Genomic DNA, 22156 nt, shown 5'->3' with positions numbered 1-22156 from the left:
AGAGAAAAAAAAATAAAAATACTGCAGGAACTGTTGATCCTGCTTTAGATTTTGAAATTGAGAGCAAAATCGTGACCCCCCCTAATTAGGATAAAACCAAAAGGAAGTGTTACCCTGTTCTACCTCTTCCACACAGTTGGACTGCAAGACGGTCTTTCCCAAAAACAACCTCTGGCTTCTCGCTCTCATACACGCCAATGCCTTGTTTTGTTTTTATTAAAACAGCAGCAACTCTGTCAGCTTCTGGAAAACATTCAAACCAAACGACTGATGTTATTATTCATTCCTACACTTTGTTTGTTGCTGTTAAAGTGTTTACTACGTCTGCCAGTAACCAGACAGATGTTCCAGACAGCGAGGGTCATTTTTAGATACAGGCTCTGCTGCACACCGGTCGTACTCATCAGGAGCTAAAGGTTGTTTGTTGGGCCAAGACCAAGTTCTTTGTGTCTCTCCTCCGCCTCTTCTTCCTCCTCTCCCCCCTGGTTGTGTTTGTGGCCGCCGGCGCGCGGCTGCAGTCCGAGCCTCCTCCCCTGCGAGGCGCCACGGAGGCCGTCACACGCCAACGCAGCATCGGTTCTGGAAGAGATGCTCGACCACCGAGGAGTCGGCCAGCGTGGAGATGTCGCCCAGGTCCCGTTCGTCACAGGCGATTTTGCGGAGCACCCGTCGCATGATCTTGCCTGCGGAGAGCGGAGGACATTGGTGATGAGGCTGCGTTTGTGTTTGTTGTAGGGCCGTGCAAATAATCAAAATTTAAAATCGCGATTATGATTTCGGCTCCCAACGATCACAAAAACAGAATAATCGAGAAAAACAATTATTTAGCTCATTACGTTTTGCAAGTAAAGTCTTATTTTCTCGTGTTTTCTGAATGAAAAAAATAAAGTTTCAATAGGAAAAGTACTGAGGCAAAGTTCACAGTTGTATGTGTTTTTTTACCGTTGATTTATTTAACTTTTTCCACTGTTTAAGTACAATAATTGAAACATCTTTCCAGAAGTCAACGAGTAATCGTGTTAAATTATCGTGATTTCAATATTGACTGAAATAATCGTTATTATATTTTTTCCCATAATCGAGCAGCCCTAGTTTGTTGACATAGTTAGACTAACGCTTTGGCTGCAGTGAACGTGCAACGTAAGAGCAGACTGATCTCATAAAGTGGTGTATGTATGACACACCAATTCGTATGCCGTTTTCCCCGACAAAAAAACCCTGCTAAAAACCTTCGGGGAAATTGGCAAATCATATGTATGTTTACGCGAAGTCATGTTGTCACGTTGAAAAAATTCGGAAAAAGTATAGAAAAAAACGGCAGAAATTTGTTTTGAAAAAAAAAAAAACCTTTAAAAAAACAGTCTAATGACGGAAACGACATTAAAGGTAAAAAAAATAATTAATTAATAGTATGAAAGGACGTAAGTCTGCGGAGGGATGTTGGTTGGTTGGGGGGGCGGGGGGGGGTGGATGAGTCAAACGCGGGACTTTCACCCAGAAGAGCCGGGATCGCATCCCGCGTGTGGTGATTTTCAACCGTTTTTGTTAAGCCTTCCCCAATGTTTCTTTCCTAAACCCAACCGTTTATTGTTTTCATATAAGCGTGTAACGTTGGTCACCGTTGTGTTTTTTGTAAAAAAAATTTTACACGCGTGTGACGTTTTTCTCGCGATAGTACGGTATGTTCTCGCAATAAGACACCACGTGGTGTGGTTTGTACGTTTATATCCACTGTAAAAAAGATACTTTCAGTTAAAAGATGCTTTCCTCCACGAAGTCCTCTTAGCAACGTGGCATCATGACTTTGCGAAAAAAAAAACACACCATTTTCCTAAAATGCCAAATGGCGTGTTATCTGTACGCAGCCCAAAATGCTTACAGATAACACGCCATTTGGCATTTTAGGAAAATGGTGTGTTTTTTTCGCAAATTCATGATGCCACGTTGGTAAGAGGACTTCGTGGAGGAAAGTATCTTTTAACTGAAAGTATATTTTTTAAAAGCTCCACCTGCTTCACACACACGGCATAGGACTGGGTGACTCACAGGCGAGACGGAGAGCTTTTGCTTTGGGATTGTTGTCGTTTTTCAGTTTTTTGGACCCGGCACAGCTCTGTGAAAACGTCACTTTTATTGTCAGCTGTTATCAAATGACGTAGGTGAGATTTAACACTATTTTAGAGAAAACTTCTTCAATTAAGAAATAGTCTTTACTCAGACAACCAAGGGAACAATGTAACCAAGCATTTCATGGCAGCATCAAACAAGGAAGTATTCTGCTCTTGTCTAAAAGTAAAGTTAGGTGTGGAATCGGACCGGATTAGAACGCAAAATTTCGGTTCCTCTTCATGTGTTGACTGAAATATTTTCCCTCTGTCCCTCCAAAACGGACGTAAAAATGAGTTGACTTAGGTTTACTTATTGTATATTTAAGTACTTTAAAACGTTAATATATTGTTAAATTTAAATAATTTTCAATAAAAAAAAACTCTATAAAAGGCAAGGCTATTTTATTTATCTAGCACATTTCAGCACAAGGCAACTCAAATTTTACACAAAACATCAAACACTAAAAAGCAAAGAGCAAAATAGAGATTAAAAATAAAAATATTAACAAATTCAAATTTAATACCATATAAGATACATAAATAAAGAAATAGTATAACAATAGTTCAGTATAACAATTAACACGAGATCAAATACAAGAATAAAATTCACCCTGTTTATAAAAGAGCCTTTCTTTGATGTCATTTTTCAGTTTTTCAAGAATCGGTTTAGGAATCGGAATCGTTTTAAAAGTACCGGTTCGGCATCTATTGGTAGTTTAATTTAAAAGAAATATGGACACTGTATGATCCAATTCTGTGTAAAAGCCTTGCGTGAAAAATATAAATAGAAGACGGCGGTGCGTACGCTCCACTTACGCTCCACTTACGCTGCTCTTGTGACCGGTGTCGCCAGTTTTATTGATTATAGAGGGAGCGCAGTGTTGGAACAGCCGCTCTGCGTACATTATGCGTGCTATGTAGCCGGCCCGTAAAAGTGGAAGTTTAAAGGCCGATTTAATAACAACAGTTTGGAGCAGGAAAAAGCTGAATCAGCTTCGTCCGATATAAAGTAATTTGAAAGAACTGTATGGAGTCATTGGGGTGCAATAAAAAGGAATAAATATGTAAAAAGAATAAGAAAAATAAATGTGGAAATATAAAGAGAAATAAAAAATAAATAAATGAGTGAATAAAAAATGGGGATAATATTAAGAAAAAAAAAAAAATAGAGATTAATTATAAGCATTATCATTTATTTGATCAGTTGTAAATTTACCAGATCTGGTCTTGGGGAGTCCTGGAGCATTCTGGATGAAGTCTGGTGTAGCGATGGCACCGATCTTCTCCCGCACTGTGAACACCACAAAACAACAAAATCAACCCACAATCTGACTTCTGTGAGAAGACGATTTTGCTCTCAATTTCAAAATCTAAAGCAGGATCAGCAGTTCCTGCAGTATTTTACTTTTTTTTTCTCTCACCAGCCTCGCCCACTTGCCACTTGCCTAAGAAAACCACAGACCAGCTGGTAGCATGCAGCTAAAAACGCAGGGTAACGTTAGCTTACCGGCTGGTGGCATGCAGCTAAAGACACACAGGGTAGTGTTAGCTTAGCGGTAGCCTGGAAGAACTGCTTCCCTGACGTCACCGCGTGGCAACATTTAGCCTTCCCCGTAAGAGAGTTATGGAATCAGTCACTGAAAACCAGGTATTACTATAGAAATAAAAATAATTGGTCGTCGCCGCATAACACTCACTTTTTCTTGCCCAAACTTAAAAGGTACAATATGTAACATTTCTGCTTGAAAATGTCTAAAAATGACCATTCCTATGTTATATATTTTTATGAGTTGTGTTCTTACACTATCCCAAATGTTTCCACCAAATGTCAAACCCAGAGAAATGTTATTTTATTTTCAGACACGGCACGTTTCCTTTAGTCGCCCGTCAGTGGCGTCATATAACCTTTCACCCTCCAGTTACTCTAACTTCCGTCATAACACTGGCACCAAGATGATACGTTCAGGAGTAATTGTAAATCATACAATGTCACAAAAAAAAAATACTTTTAACCGTAACACTGCTTTTTTTGCGATACAGCATCATTTTGTGATTAATTACATCCCACTTTTTATTACAGTAATACAACAGAGACCTTATCTATTTTGAAAGTTCAATATCGATACCAGCTTAACCTTACTACAATGTGCTAACGTTGATGCTAATGTTTTGTGGGTAACATTATGAGGTTACAACATCGTTCAACACGCTAATAAAGTTATTTTTAGTATGACTGTTTCGACCACAGCTAACAGGACTGAGCTAACCCACGAATAACTTCACTAGTAACGTTAACATTAGCTGTATAGATAGACGATTAATCTAATGCTAATTTTGCCAGCTAGCACACCCCGGTCTGTCTGCCTCACTCCCCCGGCGCAGAGAGACTCAGTCGGGATGACAACTGACAACAGCCCCGGTAGCTAGCTAGTTACCATTAGCCCCCAGTCAGCTATCAGCCAGCTACTTTCATTACAGCACAGAACTTATCTCTTACGACGCTAACGGCAGTTTAATTAAACGTCGGGAAACCGACTATATCAGACCCAGCACCGAGTCACAACAGCGGCCATCCATAGCGGTAGCTAGCTACATCTCCGTAGCGCTACCGGTGTATGTGCCGAAAATCTCCTCCCTGCCGAATTTCTCCCCCCTTCGCGTTTAGCTGTCTTTACGCCGTTAGCTAAATTTACCCGACAAAAGGTGGGTTAAGCACCAAAACGAAAAGTTAAGATTACTGAAAAGTGAAGGGGAGATAATTCGGGGCAGCTGGGAGATGTTCTGCTGCTGCACAACAGGCATCGATCGTCCTGGCTCGCTATCGCGGAGATTTCCCCGACAATCCCCACCCACACCCGTCTCTCAGCCTCGTTTAGTAGCTAGCTAGCGTTACAACAAACTCTGTCCGCCCCGGTGTTGAAACCATCCAAAAGGTGACATTGATATGTGAAATATTTTGGGTTTTAGCTGCTGGCTACTGTTAGCTTGCTGGCTCACTAGCTAACTGGTCAGCTACAAATAAAAATCTAATCAAGAAAAACGTAATTATGTTGGGGAAACTGCAGCTATTTTATTACAATAACATGAATAAACGTTAATAAACGTAACGTGAATAAACTTGAATGGGTAAACTTGTCCGTGAACTGATGCATTCTAACCGGCAGCGAAGAAAAACCTCCCATGATTCCACGCAACTTCCAAACGTCATCAAAAGTCCAGTTTTACCGTGCATTCTCGTTTGGCTCTCTGTGAAGGCGGTCGCATTTTCTCCCTCTCCTCCCGTTGCCTACCCTGCTTTGCTCTCTCGTCTAGTCTTTGTCTCTGTGTACTTCTAGAGTCTCTCTCTCAGCACTGCTCCTAAACTACGGATTATGGATTTGATCGTGTGTCTGGCGGTTCTTTCCGTGGAGGACATTGAAGATATCTACCTATTCGCAACCATGATAACAGGTCTTTTGCTGATTGGCTCAGGCACTGCCCTGGTTTATCGAGAAATTAAGAAGAAGACGGGAACCGAGCAAAATACCAGGCTGCCCGTCACGGTTGAAGCTGTGGGCGGAGCTGTCGGAACTCAGATTGTGACTTTGACCACTATGAGCCACAAATTGGATACTATGATCACCATGGGCCACAAATTGGATACTATGATCACCATGAGCCACAAATTGGATACTATGATCACCATGAGCCACAAATTGGATACTATGATCACCATGGGCCACAAATTGGATACTATGATCACCATGGGCCACAAATTGGATACTATGATCACCATGGGCCACAAATTGGATACTATGATCACCATGGGCCACAAATTGGATACTATGATCACCATGGGCCACAAATTGGATACTATGATCACCATGGGCCACAAATTGGATACTATGCTCACCATGGGATACCATCTTGGAGAGACTGTCAGCTCTGGATAGTCTGGACAACATCTTGGGGAAACTCACGGTTTTGGCAAGGAAATTTGATCGATACGGAGAGCAGAGGGGACATTTCAGAGAAGTCGAGAGTGACTAACTGCGGCTCCTGGCCCTAAGACAAAACAAATTCCAATCTTATCTTTTTCGGCTCCCTGAACCAGCGCTGGCCTTGGCCAAGGCCGGTGTTGAATAATCACCCCCCCTGGAGCACTGCAGCGAGGCACACTCTTGCGTTCCCGATTCCCACAGACACGTGTTGATTGTTGACTCGGACTGGGTCCTGTTTCAAGGCTGACTCCATGGCAACCGGCTGTGTATCGCAATGACAATCGTGCGGACTGAGAGAACCAGATTACGGGGGCCAGACGTAGCTTGACTACTCAGGCCTACATACACACAAACTCTTGCATATATACAGATATGCAATCACCCCCCACCCCCAATCCAGCGCCTTCACTGCTTCTACCCCCAGTGAGGCGGGCGGGTCTGTGACCAGCGCCTTTGTTTGGCTGCAGGACCAGATGTCTGCTTGCCTGTGCTGGACTACCTGCACCCCAACACCCCCCCTCCCCAATGCCCCCCAAGACTCCACTCACCCATTGCGTGTCTTGTGTGCCCTTGTATTGGTTATGTGCTTATATTATGTTGCTGAGGTGTTTTTTTTCCAGTTCCCACACTGTGCTCCTAGTGGGGGCATAGTCTGGGAGTTGCCTTTTTCTCCTCCTCTCTCCTCATGTCATGCTGTATTTTCTTTACCCAATGTATGTTTGTATGTACCTTGTAAAGCGCTTTGTTGGTTTCTTATCTGTGAAATGCGCTCTATAAATAAAATTGGATTGGATTGTTTTGGTTGAGAGACCCCTAGCGGCAGAAAGTAACATATTGTACGTTTAACAGCAATGCCCACCAAAATGACCGGTAGTGCTCTGTGGCCGGCTCACAGTCACCTATTTTGGGTAACTGAACCGTCAACTTCCGTTGACGTGCTGGGCGATATATGGAGAAAATCAGATATCGCGATAATCTTGTCCTAATACCTCGATGTCGATATTGTGGCGATATTCTAGGGTTTACAATTGGTGCTTTAACAAAATATCTTCACAATGAGAATTAAGATATGAAATCTCCAGTAATGTGGACGTAATGTCTGGGTAAAAAAAATAATAGAACAGCTAGAGCAGTCTGGTAACACAGAAAATGACATCACTTTACTGTAATGCAGCCTTTAAAACCAGGAAAAGACAATGATGCCATTTACGATATTACTATTTCCAAAATCCAAGACGATATCTAGTCTCATATCACGATGTCGATATAATATTGATATATTGCCCAGCCCTACGGAGCACCATGCGGAGCTCCGGAGCTGGGACGGAGGTCTGTAGCGGTTTAAACAACTAGCAACCGCCGGAGCTCCTCTTCGACATTTATTCTTTTTACTACTCTTTTTACTAAGTTACTACGAACTAGAACCAGACCGATAAAGGATTTTTAAAGCCGATATCGATACAAACATTTGGTGATATAAAAATCCAGAAACGTATTTCCCTAACATTAGTTATTTAGGAGTCCAGACTAAAATAATATGATAAAGTGTTTAAAAATAAACTTGTTTTGTTTTATTGTCACAGCAGAACATCAAAATATATCAAAGTTCTGATGAATAAAATGCATAAAATACAAACTTAAGATATGAAACTTAAAGTCCTTTCAACAAAAACCCAATAACAACAACAAATAAATCAGAGAGCTGCCAACAGGGCCGTTGTAGAGCGCCCTCTGGTGGACAGACTATTCACCGCCAACACTCAGAGTTTCCTTGGAAACAGATATGATGAAGTCGCCGTCAGCTGTACTTTTTATTAAATTTGGGGGAATTTATTCCATTTTATAGCATATGGAGAAATTCTTTTTTTTTTAAAAAGAATGTCGAAAAAAACAACAAAAACGTTGATAGAATCGCAGCAATTTCTTTTTTTAAAACATCGGGAAAAGTGACAAAAAATTTGGAAAAAAGTGACACAAACATTGGAAAAAGCAAAAAAATAAAAAAAATAAAAAAATGTCATTTAAAATTTTGACCCAGAAAAACAAAAAGGTTGCATGTCGAAGGGAAGACAACACGAGGGTTAATTATTTGACATTATATTATTATTATAATTAAAGGTTAATCGTATAAATCGTCTTTACCTTTAATGTATTGGCGTTTCAGTGGAGACAAAAACACAATTATAAAAACACATTTTAATGCACATTTCCCTAACAAAGCCGTCTCTACCAACCTTGTTTCTTGAGCTCTGCCTCCAGCGTGCGGCTGTACGTCACTCCATCGGTGAGCGTTACGAAGCAGTAGAGGCTTTCTCCTTTGACAGGATGAGGTCTGCCCACCACGGCGGCCTCGGCGACCGCCTCGTGCTCCGCCAGAGCCGACTCCACCTCCGCTGTGCTCAGTAAGTGGCCTGGAAGGGACGAGAGAGCCACAACCAGATTTTGAAATGGTCCAGTATGTTGACTGGGGAACCACTACTGAACCAAGCTTCGCTGTATACTAGGCAGGTACAACGCATGGGTATTTCAATCCAGAGGGACCAGCTTCATCCGCTGCATTATGAGGTCCAGTATCTGCCGTCCAATCGACGGCTTAGAGTACTGCGGTGTACAACAAAACAATATAAAAAAAAACAAATAGCAATAAGATGGGGAAATTGCCTAACGCCGCCTTCACACTGGCAGTTGAAATCAGCTCCGATACGGCTTCGAAACGGCCGGAAGTCATCCATTTCCTGTGGAGATTCGCAGACCTTAATGCGAACACTTTAACTCTTGCGAAAGGCTACGGACGGTTCCTATCCGACGGAAGTTAGCATTGCTATGCTAGTGGTAAACAAACCTGCTAATGCTAATTGGTTAGCTAGCAACAGACCCGGAACTATTGACATTATACCGCTATATATCACCTTTCTGTTTCTATCTGTATAAGAGAGGTCAGAGAGAATCGGACATTCAGACACTTATCAGTCCTTCTAGTCTCTTTGCCATTTTTGTGAGTCGCTTACGAAGTTTTCCAACGGTGTAGTACGGCGTCCGCTGGGGGCTTATTGCGTATTACGGAGCTGATTTCAACTGCCAGTGTGAAGGCGGGTTAGTGTAATTTTAGTGTTTTGTTCTGTGTGTATGGTGTTTGTTGTTTATATGTTTGAGAAATAGCCTGAACTTGTTCGCTGGAACTTAATTTAACTACGGGTACAAATAAATGAACCTGAAGCTGAACCTGAGCGGGAGGGTGGGTAACAGATCTTAGAATGGACAATTTATCTCGGACAAAAAGTAACTTCTAGGGATGCACCGAATCCAGATTTTTGGGGTTTGGCCGACTACCGAATCCACTGGTTAAGATTATGCAGAATCCAAAACCGAATACCAGAGATGTTCACAAGTCATTTCAAGTCCAAGTCAAGTCTTAAGTCGTTGATGGGAAAGGTCAAGTCAAGTCCAAGCCAAGTCTCTGGCCATCTGATCTGTCCCTAACACTGTATTGTTAAATCTTATGAATTCAAAGCATGTCCTGTAGCTACCATCTATACAGTACAGTATGGATAACTTTATGGGGTCTACTTAACACATCTAGCCCTCGGACCTGGTGAAATACTAACCTCTCTGTCACATCATATGGATACAACTATAAAGATACAATGTGCCTGTACCCAGCATTAGCACAACACTTTGCAATGGTTAGCTTGTTACCTGTGATGATATATGCTAAATGTAACGTCTCTTTCATTAAAAAAATGTCTTATGTCGAAGTGAAAATCAAGAGAAAAGTGGCAGTGCCACACCAGTTACAGAACAACATCATCTCAGTGTCAGTCCAAATTACGCACAGTAAGCAGTTTGAAGTCACTGATGTAACGCCATTTATTTTCTAACTGTTATAACGCTCAGTGACACTGAGTCCAGCGCGAGGGAGACCCGACTCAGAGGAGGAGAGGTTAGTGAGGCCAGCGTCCCCACGGCAGGGGACGGATCCGCCACGCATGGATGAAATAATGAAATAGTAAATACAGTAACAGAAATATGTGCAGAATTAAGACAGTCAAGACAGTTTTTGGTGGACCGGCTACACATTGTTCACTTAATAGCCTACAAATCATCCACGGGATCAATTACGCATCACATGAGTTTGCCCACCCGACACAGCGTTTGTTCCTGGGGAGATGGATCTGTGCGTCCCACCTCCTCTGCGCCATGGATTTCTTAGCTTTACCGACTACTAACTATAAGATACTATTTGTCTTTCTCCAGCATTAGCACAACACTTTGCGATGGTTAGCTTGTTAACTGTGACGATATATGCTTAATGTAACATCTCTTTCACATTAGCGTGTGAGTGACTGACCTATTTAGGTGCGTTTGGAGATGCCTGATGAAGTCCGACGTTGTTGATCCGGCATCATTTATCTTGGTGCCACACACTTTGCATGCAGCTGTTGGCTTACTGCCGCGGTTTACAAAGTTGAAAGCAAAACTAATGACAAAAGGCACAACTCCGGGAGGACTTGGTGTTGCCATCGGCAATGCATTTTTTTTTTTATATGTGAGTGTGCGCACAAAGGCGGATGCATTACGTTGCACATTATGGCAAAGGGCAGGGGACATACAGCTTGTCATACATTTCCCCGTATATGCGGCAATAAAAGAAAATAGAAATACATGAATACATTTAGATTTAAAAAGCAATAATTGCATGAAAACAGGTTGTTGACGAGTCTCGAAGCTCGAGTCTGAGTAAAGTCTGAAATCTTTTGGGTCGAGTCCGAGTCAAGTCTGGGGTCAGCTGTTTGTGCGACTTAAGTGCGACTCGAGTCCGAGTCTCAGACTAGAGTTCCCATCTCTGCCGAATACCAAATCCTACTGCCATCATCAGGGCTGGGTATTGAATTCCACACTTTTTAGGCACCAACCAAATTGCCTCTAAAGTATCAAGGATCGAAAAATGCCTCGTCATTCAATACCAAATTGCAATACTTTAGGAGTAAATCTCATCAGCGTCAGTGAGTCAATGAGCACGCAGCACGCTCCTACCGAGAGCTAATAATGCCGTAGGCGGGCAAGAAAAAAAATCAAAAGACTTTTGCCTTAATGTTGTAAACATTTTTTGTTAAAATGGATTTTATAATAGGATGGGAAGTGACATGCTGTTTTAACTATGCTTTGTTCACTTTTGCCTATGTTGTATATCATTTATTGTTAAAAAAAAAAAGTATCATTTAGGAACCGGTATCCAAGTCAGAGTATTGGTATCAGTACCGGTATCAAATTTATTTGAACGATACCCAGCCCTCGCCATCCTCAGTCCATTAACACAGTTAAAAGCTGGTAATGGTCATCTGGTTTTAGCAGTGACTGTCCTTCCTTTGCTGTACCTGAAGTTGCTGCATTCTGGCTGCTGTCTGGAGATTCCTTCGTGCACAACTCGTATTCTTTCAGATGTTTCAGACCAGATGTTGTAACAGCGGCCATGTTGTGTGTAGTTTAGGGTCATCGCCACCACGAGACCAATCAGCATTGAACAGATTGAACATGTAGCTGGACTTGAATGGCCTTCTTTTGACTGAAAGTTCTGCCAAACTACAACTTGTTCTGCTCACCAGATCCATGTCCACTTTCTCACAGCCTGCTGCATTGAACGCTCCACCTACGTAAACACCTTCCCGTAATCAACGGCGTCGTCGCTACGGTGACCATCGTAGCGCGCCGAGTGCAAGCGTAGCGTTCGGTTCGCTGGGAAAAAATTCTAAGGTTTGGCAAAAACCAAAACCACCGTCAAAAAGCCCAAAATTCAGCTGAATCCAAAGCCAAATCCTGGATTCGGTGCATCCCTGGTAATTTCATCAGTTTAGTTTATTTCAATCACATAGATACACATCATTACATGCATAACGTAAAAAGTAAAAAACAAAGAGTCACATTAATTCATACCGTGTCTCGTTTATAACCAATACTGACCTTAAAAAGTTGAAGCATTTGCTTATTACACAGACACTTTTTACAGTCTATTTTATTTCTATTTTGTTCTTAGGTCCCTCAGAATCTTATCACTTATTCAATGTATTATTAATAATTTCTGTATGTTCTACACATATTACATATTAGCACACAAATTACAAATTACGTGCAGAAGATATGAAACAATATCAAACGCATTCCCATTCATATACACATTGCTATTCCTGCCTCACTTTTATTTCACAGTCTGAAACCATCTTATTTTTGACTTTATACATTATTTGCATTGTTCAGGAATATAGGAGCCACACGTTTCCCCTGTATGTGTATGTTTATGGTCTCGTTTATATTATTCATTGATTACTATATTGTGCACTGATATTGTAGGTGGTGGGTGTGTTCACCGGTGGGGGGTAAGTGATGATAGTCTGTTTGTTTGCTTCGCTTGTTCATCTGATTTTGGGCTTTGACAGAGAGGGGGTGAGACTGGGAATTTGAATATAATTTGAATATTTAAAAAAAAATTATGATATTTGAACGAATATTAGGCAGCCCTTAATATTCGTACCTGTCATGGGCATTACTTTATGTCAATGTGTTTGCTTGTAAATGTTTTCAATTCAGATTCCGAGGCTTTTTCACGCATTTCAAAATGTAACTTGCATTCTCCCCCCCGACTCCTTTCCTGGTTCTCCTTCTCCATCAACAACATGAGATCAAGGAGAGGGTTAACTTCTCCTGCTCCAGATCTCCCACCGTGGTCAGAAAGCACAGGGGAGACTCTTTGGTTCTCTCACTAAGACTCTAGAGTCACTACTCGCTCTGAAGATAATCGCTGTCATTCTCTCACTGTAACACACACTCCCTCCTGTTTGTGTTTAATCCAGGGTCTCTTCGTGGAATTTTGTTTTTCTTCTGATTGCCTGCCTATTGACACTGACTGATACACTGCCCTCTGGTGGACAGTACATATACAACTTAAGTTTGAGACCAATATAGGTCTTACTCAAGGCATTTAATGGTCAAAATATGATTTATTAATATTAATAAACAAACTAACTTCGAATATGAGTTTTGGGCAAAAGTCGAAGCCCTATTGACCCCACTCACGCATTTATTCGCATCACAGAGTCACTTTACATTTGGTAACTGCAGTACTAGTTGTATTGTACGTGTGGAGGTATAAATGATTGAAACTGGATCTTGAGAGCGTCACAGCGTGTTTTTCATCTCTCAGTGTTTAATCCCTCGCGGCTGCACCTTTTCTTGGACTGCTTACAGCCTCAACATGGAACAGAAGAGGACGGAATATATATCGCTATAGTCCGACTCGAAGCTGAGGCATTGTAACCCCGATTCTCCACCGGGAAACGCCTCAGAAGCGGAGCGTCTTGCTGCCCGACTCGCAGATTATATTGTCTCTACGTTGTACTTCACAGAACAATCCCGTGTTTATTAAGATAGTATCTAGCACATGGAATACCATACCCACAGAACTAAGCAACATCACATCTATCAAATCCATCTCCAATTACATAAAACAATATGGTTATTGACTAATCAAATATGCTGCCATAATCCCAAATAATGTGTTTTTTTTACTTTATATCGCTATAGTAGTGTCTCTGTGTGTGCTTATGAGTTGTTGATGCGTCCCAATGTGTGTCTATGTACTTTCACCTGTGTCTACTGTGTATGATACTTGTGTTGTTTTTCCTCATGCCATTAACCTGCCAGTAGTCCTGATATGGAATAGTGGTTGTGTCATTTTTACTTGTCTATGTCTATCTAGTTTGTTGTATTGTTGTAGCGTATCTATTGTTTTAAGCCATCAACCTGCTATAGGGACTGCAGATGAAAATTACCCGTGATTGGCTAAATCTGGCACATTTACTGTACATGTTGGACATTGTACTCATGTTGATTAATGTGCGTTGTTCTTTTTAAACTACATTGTGTTAGAATTTCTCCCATCTAGTGGTGAAATTGTATATGACAACCAACTGAATATTACTTTCTAGCCCCCTCCCATTCTGAGCGCGTTTCAAGTCCTAGGATGGCCGAACCCTAAATGATCTCTTAGTATCTCCATTGTTTACATGCAGCTGTTCTAGCCACTCCAATATTAACTTTGGTCTTGTTGCGTTGTGTTGTCGTTTTAATTCTCTTTTTCGCTTCCGTGGCGAGTAATCTCCCCCTGGCATTCGTCGCGGTGCCACTAGGTGTAAGAGGGCGAAAGATGGAGGTATGTCCCTCTTTGGCTAATGTATTATAAAGATGGAGGTATGTCCCTCTTTGGCTAATTTATTATAAAGATGGAGGTATGTCCCTCTTTGGCTAATGTATTATAAAGATGGAGGTATGTCCCTCTTTGGCTAATGTATTTTAAAGATGGAGGTATGTCCCTCTTTGGCTGATGTATTTTAAAGATGGAGGTATGTCCCTCTTTGGCTAATGTATTTTAAAGATGGAGGTATGTCCCTCTTTGGCTAATGTATTATAAAGATGGAGGTATGTCCCTCTTTGGCTAATGTATTTTAAAGATGGAGGTATGTCCCTCTTTGGCTAATGTATTTTAAAAGATGGAGGTATGTCCCTCTTTGGCTAATGTATTATAAAGATGGAGGTATGTCTCTCTTTGGCTAATGTATTATAAAGATGGAGGTATGTCCCTCTTTGGCTAATGTATTTTAAAGATGGAGGTATGTCCCTCTTTGGCTAATGTATTATAAAGATGGAGGTATGTCCCTCTTTGGCTAATGTATTATAAAGATGGAGGTATGTCCCTCTTTGGCTAATGTATTATAAAGATGGAGGTATGTCCCTCTTTGGCTAATGTATTATAAAGATGGAGGTATTTCCCTCTTTGGCTAATGTATTTTAAAGATGGAGGTATGTCCCTCTTTGGCTAATGTATTTTAAAGATGGAGGTATGTCCCTCTTTGGCTAATGTATTATAAAGATGGAGGTATGTCCCTCTTTGGCTAATGTATTTTAAAGATGGAGGTATGTCCCTCTTTGGCTAATGTATTTTAAAAGATCGAGGTATGTCCCTCTTTGGCTAATGTATTTTAACGATGGAGGTATGTCCCTCTTTGGCTAATGTATTATAAAGATGGAGGTATGTCCCTCTTTGGCTAATGAATTTTAAAGATGGAGGCGCTACATAGCTGCAGTCACTCGAGCGACTCGCCCGTATGTATTCTGAATGATTTACGCTTACAAGAATACTTTGATTAGTTGGTGGAAGTAATTACACATGAATGAGCACATCTTTGTGAAAGAACAAAAGGGTTTTTGCTAAGAATCAACTCAAAAAAATTACACAATGGAGGTTTAAATAAAGAAATCTAAAATCTATCGACCTTCCACTCCAGCAGTTAAACTCTTTTTTGGCGTTGTCTTTATAAAAAAAAAAAAGACAGATTACCAACAGACACACACCAAAGCAAAGCTTTATCCTAATTTAGGTGATCAAAATCAGATCGCCGAGGCTCGGCGGTCGGTCTTACCGGAGACGTTGAGCATGTCGTCTATCCTCCCTGTTATCCAATAGTAGCCATCCTTGTCTCTACGGCAACCTAAACATAAAAGAAGTAAAGTTCAGACAAGTGACCGTAGTTTCACTGGGAGGTGATGGGATTTCTTTCAAACTTAAAATAAAGAATAATAGACCATAAATTGTGTGTACACACATTCAAAGAAAGTCAACAATAATATTCGATATTATGAGATAATTTGATGATATATGAATTAACGTGACACATGTACAACAAGCAGTCTAAAGATGTTGGAAACCGATAAAGATTTAAAGGTCCAATGTGTGGGGATTTCTCCCATCTAGCGTTGAGATCATATATCGCAATCAACTCTCTCGCACCACGCAGTTTGAAGTAGGTATTACAGCTACGGTAGCCTTCACGCTTAGCAGCAGCTGTGAGTTTATCATGTGACAGAGAAAAGGTGAAAGGTGGAGCAGTATGTCCTGTATGTCCCTTACACACACACACACACACACACACACACACACACACACACACACACACACACACACACACACACACACACACACACACACACACACACACACACACACACACACACACACACACACACACACACACACACACACACACACACACACACACGGAGCAGTATGTCCTGTATGTCCCTTACCGACTAACGTATTTCAAGATGGAGCATGAATATGGAGCGTCTACCCCGGTTCATGCAAACACAAATGTAAAATTTTAAGCCAATAGGAATACCTGGAATTGATGGTGGTGGTAAATATTCATGAAAAAGTTGGTGAACGGGCAACACAGATTTTGATAATGAACAACTAAACACATTAGACACTGGTAGGGATGTGCTCAATTGAAGAAATTCTTAGTCGACTAACACTCATTCAATTGTATCAACTAATCCATTAGTTGATTTAATCGACAGATCTGTAAATCTGAGTTTCTCCGCAAAGAGTTATGCAAAAGCACCACTTTAATTCTTGTGTTTACCAGAAATGTGCTCGTACGTTTCTTGGAAATAAGTCATTCAGCATGAAAAAAAGCATCAAACATGACTAATGGACTAAAGAGATCTAAGTTGACTAAGACCCAAAATGACCGATTAGTCGACTAATCGACTAAGAGGGAGCAGCACTACACACTGGACCTTTAAAGTAATAAATACAACAAATAGAAGTTGAAGGAAACAAAGAACATAACAAAAGGAGATGGGGGTCTCTCTCACCGTCTCCCGTGACGTAGTAGCCAGGGAACTTCTTGAAGTAGGTGGTTTCAAACCTCTGCTGGTTTCCGTACACGGTCCTCATCACGCCGGGCCACGGCTGTTTGAACACCTGTCAGAACGCAAAAGATGCAGAAAGAGATCAAAATGCAAGTAGGTTCTGGGTTCGAACCCGGGTCGTCCCAGACCTTTCTGTGTGGAGTTTGCATATTCTCCCCGTGTCTGCGTGGGTTTGCTCCTGTTTCTTCCCACCATAAAGACATGCATGCAACTAGGACTACAGTTGAAAATTAGCCGACTGGCAAACAGTGGCGCATTTACAGAAATGTTGATTAATGTGCATCGTCCTAATCAAATAAAATACAGTACAGGCCGAAAGTTTGGACACACCTTCTCAGTCAATGCGTTTCTTTATTTTCATGACTATTTACATTGTAGATTCTCACTGAAGGCATCAAAACTATAAATGAACACATATGGAATTATGTACTTAACAAAAAAGTGTGAAATAACTGAAAACATATTATTATATTATATATTATATTATATTTTAGATTCTTCAAAGTAGCCACCCTTTGCTTTTTTTGATAACTCTGCAAACCCTTGGTGTTCTCTCAATGAGCTTCATGAGGTAGTCACCTGAAATGGTTTTACCTTCACAGGTGTGCTTTGTCAGGGTTCATTAGTGGAATTATTTCCCTTATTAATAAAAAAGCAAAGGGTGGCTACTTTGAGGAATCTAAAATATAAGACATGTTTTCAGTTATTTCACACTTTTTTGTTAAGTACATCATTCCATATGTGTTCATTCATAGTTTTGATGCCTTCAGTGAGAATCTACAATGTAAATAGTCATGAAAATAAAAAGGAAACGCAGAGATGATGAGAAGGTGTGTCCAAACTTTTGGCCTGTACTGTAAATCTATTAGTGGAGTTCAAGCCGCTCCCTCGCTGGTCGTAGATACACAGACATCCTAACGTCGGAACCAACCAAGCAAAAAACTCACTCGTTCCTCATGACAATAACCCATTAAATAAGATGTGGGTGAGGGGTATGACTGGAGGACGAATATGTGTGAAGTACTGTGCAGTAGTTTCACTTATTTATGACATCAGGCCTTTTAGGGAAGTGCAACATACTCCTTTTTACTGTATTGTAGTTATTGATGTGTTTATGTTATGTGTTAGATAAATAGTGCTGGAGATGTCTGGTTCAATGCTTGTGTTGTGGATTATGTGTCAATATGCCTGTAATGTGCAAAAAATTGCCTCTCGGGGACATTAAAGTTTTCTAAGTCTAAGGGTTTCTGCGGGTTTCAGCAAGTCTAATTTAAGAATTTTTAAGACCTTTATGAATGAAATGTACAACAAAATGCAGAGTCACAAACATACTTGCAAATTAAATAAATGCATTCAAATTGAATAAAAGCGACAGAGTAATAATGATCTTTACATATACAGAAAATTATATTTGGCAGAGCGAAAGAAAGAAAGGCCTATTACAACACCACGGAATTAAAAAAAACTTTACGTGAGCATTAGAGCGTTACAGCGTTACACGGACGTAGGGAAATTAAGACCTGTTTAAAGTTATTTAAGACCTAGAACACCATACTTCAGCGGATTTAAGTCTGCAACTTGAGGCTTTTTTAGACTTTTTAAGACCCCGCGCAAAACCTGATATATGATAAATGATTTTCTTTCATTTGTTTGGAATTCAACAAGCAGTTTCTTGTATTTTAGCAAAATACTGAAAGCAGCAGAACTGAGTTCCGTTTAATATCTCTTTAATCATCGCAAGTAATACCGTTATCGCGATAATCAACAACGTTATCGCATATTTTCCTTGTATTGTGCAGCCGCTCTAGGCAGCGCGTCAGCCAAGTCACTCTGGGTTAAACCAACTCAGTAGCTAACAGTATTGGACAACAATACATAATGAGTCATCAAGAGGGAAACACAGAAATAACAGTTTGGATCACTTTTCCTTTCTAAAAGATGATTATGATCCTAACCAGGTATCCTTCACTCGCTCCCTCCAGCTCCTCCCCAGACTCATTCAAGACGGCCGGCACCACCCCGAAGAACGGGAACGTCTGGAGGACAGAGCAAAGAAAGATCACAAATGTGTCTCTTTATGAATTTTGTTCAATGAAAATTGTGTATTGTATAAACTTCCTCATGTATGACTTGTGCTATATAAATATATGCCTCGTCTTAAAATTTTAAAGAACTACCGATAAAAAAAAAAAAAAAAAAACATGGAGTATGTTTTATTTCTACATCATTTACTCACAGCTGATCCCGGTTTCATGGGTGTGGCTGCAGGTAGAGGAGTCAACACATGTCCACCCTGAACACAGAAAACATCCAGTTTGACAGGTTTTTAGCCACCATGGTGTGAGTAAACCTGCAGCCTGCAGTTAAACATAGCTAATGGAGGTTTAATGTTATGCATTTTATTTTGCCAAAACAAGTTGTAAAGATTGAAGGGAATGCTGTCCTTTCTGTAAATCTGTAACATTTATAGATATGAACTTTAAGGACTAATTTCTGGGGGATTTTTTTTCTAACTGGACCAATGGGACTTTTGTCGCATGCATTGGTGTCTAAGTGATTAATGTGAACAAAAATCTTTGAAATTGGTCCAGTGGGCGCCTGGGTAGCTCGCCTAGAGGGGCATGAGCCCATTTATAGATGTTTGCTACTTGACGCAGCGGCCGTTGGTTCAGCTCCAACCTGCGGCCCTTTGCTGCATGTCGTTCCCCCCTCTCTCTCCCCTTTCATGTCTTCAGCTGTCCTATGAAAAATATAAAAAGCCTAAAATGCCCAAAAACATTATCTTACAAAAGAAAGAAATTGGTCCAGTATAACCCCATAGGACAAATGTGCATTGTAAATTTTTTGCCGCTGACAGACTCTGATTATTCTTCTAAGTATCTGACAACATTATGTAAATGATCCCTACAGAGATAGACCTTATTGTTAAAGAGTAAGATCCTTTTAGTTTAACATGAAACAGCCCCGAAATCACCATCACCAAACTCCACCAGACTCCATGTAAATAATCAGGACTTTTAGCGTGTATAGAGCCAGCATATCTCCACCAGACTCCATGTAAATAATCAGGACTTTTAGCGAGTATAGAGCCAGCATATCTCCACCAGACTCCATGTAAATAATCAGGACTTTTAGCGTGTATAGAGCCAGCATATCTCCACCAGACTCCATGTAAATAATCAGGACTTTTAGCTAGTATAGAGCCAGCATATCTCCACCAGACTCCATGTAAATAATCAGGACTTTTAGCGTGTATAGAGCCAGCATATCTCCACCAGACTCCATGTAAATAATCAGGACTTTTAGCGTGTATAGAGCCAGCATATTTCCACCAGACCCCATGTAAATAATCAGGACTTTTAGCGTGTATAGAGCCAGCATATTTCCACCAGACCCCATGTAAATAATCAGGACTTTCAAATAATAGAGCCAGGACTCCATGTAAATAATCAGGACTTTTAGTGTGTATAGAGGCAGCATATTTCCACATATAAATGGGTGAATTAAGGGTTTATTTCAACCAAACCAGAGTGTAAATTGTTGGAACAGTGGAAAGATTAACCGAGACGGCTTTTGGTAGTTTTATTTAGTTTCTGTCCACTTTGAATGAAGTGTGTTTTATGATGATAAAAGTCCAGATTATTATCATGGAGTCTGGTGGAGATATGCTGGCTCTATACACGCCAAGTCCTGATTATTTACATGGAGTCTGGTGGAGATATGCTGGCCTAATCTTACTCTTTAAATAAAAAGTCTATCTCTGTAGGGATCCTTTCCACAATGTTGTCAGACACTTAGAATAATAATCTGAGTCTGTCAGCGGCAAAAACAGAACTTTTTGTGGATGGAAAAACTTTAACTTTAACTTCTATTGTAGCTTGGTTAATACTGGAACGAATTTCCAAGACTGTTACTTTCAACAGTCACTTAGACACAAAAACATAGAAAAATCGGGTCCAGGTTGAGAAAGAAAAAAAAACCTTTACTACAACTCAACTACAGGATACCCCTTAGAGGATTTTGGAAAACTCACAGTTTCTGTCTGCCAAAAGGTGTCGACAATCGGACATCTCTTCTCTCCCACCACACTGTAGTACCACTGCCAGGCCTCGGGGTTGATGGGCTCTCCCACTGTCCCCAAAACCTTCAGGGAATCTCGCTTATACCTGCAGAGAAGAAGGGATTTACCACAGAAAACAATTAAAAATGCCTCCCTTGCATAAAAAAACAAAAATACAACAGTAATGACTAGCTTCACTGTCTAGAAGTTGGCTCGTGATGGTGAGAGACGACTCACTTCTGCACCGGCTCTCTGCCGTACTTCATCAGCAGTCTGATGGCGGTCGGAGCGGTGTAGAACTTGGTCACGTGATATTTGTCCACAATCTCCCACATACGGCTCACATCGGGGTAGGTAGGCAGGCCCTCAAACTGACACACACACACACACACACACACACACACACACACACACAGACACAGACAGACACACACACACACACACACACACACACACACACACACACACACACACACACACACACACACACACACACACACACACACACACACACACACACACACACACACACACACACACACACACACACACACACACACACACACACAGACACACACACACACACACACACACACACACACACACACACACACACACACACACACACACACACACACACACACACACACACACACACACACACACACACACACACACAGGCATACACACACACAGACACACACAGGCATACACACACACACACAAACACACACACACACACACACACAGAGACACAGACAGACAGACAGAGACACAGACAGACACACACACACACACACACACACACACACACACACAGACACACACACACACAACACACACACACAAACACACACACACACACAGAGACACAGACAGACAGACACACACACACACACAGACAGACAGAGACACACAGAGACAGACAGACAGACAGACAGAGACACAGACAGAGACACACAGACACACACAGACAGACAGAGACACACACACAGACACAGACAGAGACACACACACACACAGACAGAGACACAGACAGACAGACACACACACACACACACACAGAAACACAGACAGACAGAGACACAGACAGAGACACACAGAGACACACACACACAGACAGACAGACAGACAGACAGACACACACACACACACACACACACACACACACACACAGTGGTGAGTGAGGGACAGACACAGAGCTGTAGCAGAGCTAAAACAATTTTTAATTAATTAACTATCGT

At 41.1% G+C, this 22156-nt stretch overlaps 1 protein-coding gene across 2 annotated transcripts in view; it reads right to left on the bottom strand.

Annotated features, from left to right (window-relative positions):
• Positions 1-200: 200 nt before the first annotated feature.
• Positions 201-22156, bottom strand: part of acss2 (acyl-CoA synthetase short chain family member 2) — a 75519-nt gene continuing 53563 nt past the window's right edge. For both annotated transcript variants that reach the window (XM_028583500.1, XM_028583501.1), the window contains exons 11-19: positions 21150-21283; positions 20886-21018; positions 19089-19145; positions 18808-18888; positions 16796-16904; positions 15559-15627; positions 8323-8499; positions 3325-3399; positions 201-683 (exon numbers count right to left, since the gene is read on the bottom strand). In XM_028583500.1, coding sequence (XP_028439301.1) covers positions 556-683; positions 3325-3399; positions 8323-8499; positions 15559-15627; positions 16796-16904; positions 18808-18888; positions 19089-19145; positions 20886-21018; positions 21150-21283 — 963 coding nt within the window. In that variant the 3' untranslated portion in view covers positions 201-555. The remainder of the gene's footprint in view (positions 684-3324; positions 3400-8322; positions 8500-15558; positions 15628-16795; positions 16905-18807; positions 18889-19088; positions 19146-20885; positions 21019-21149; positions 21284-22156) is intronic.

Source organism: Perca flavescens, chromosome 7 (assembly GCF_004354835.1).
Source record: "Perca flavescens isolate YP-PL-M2 chromosome 7, PFLA_1.0, whole genome shotgun sequence".
Lineage (NCBI taxonomy): Eukaryota > Metazoa > Chordata > Actinopteri > Perciformes > Percidae > Perca > Perca flavescens.
This window is presented reverse-complemented; position numbering and strand designations above follow the sequence as displayed.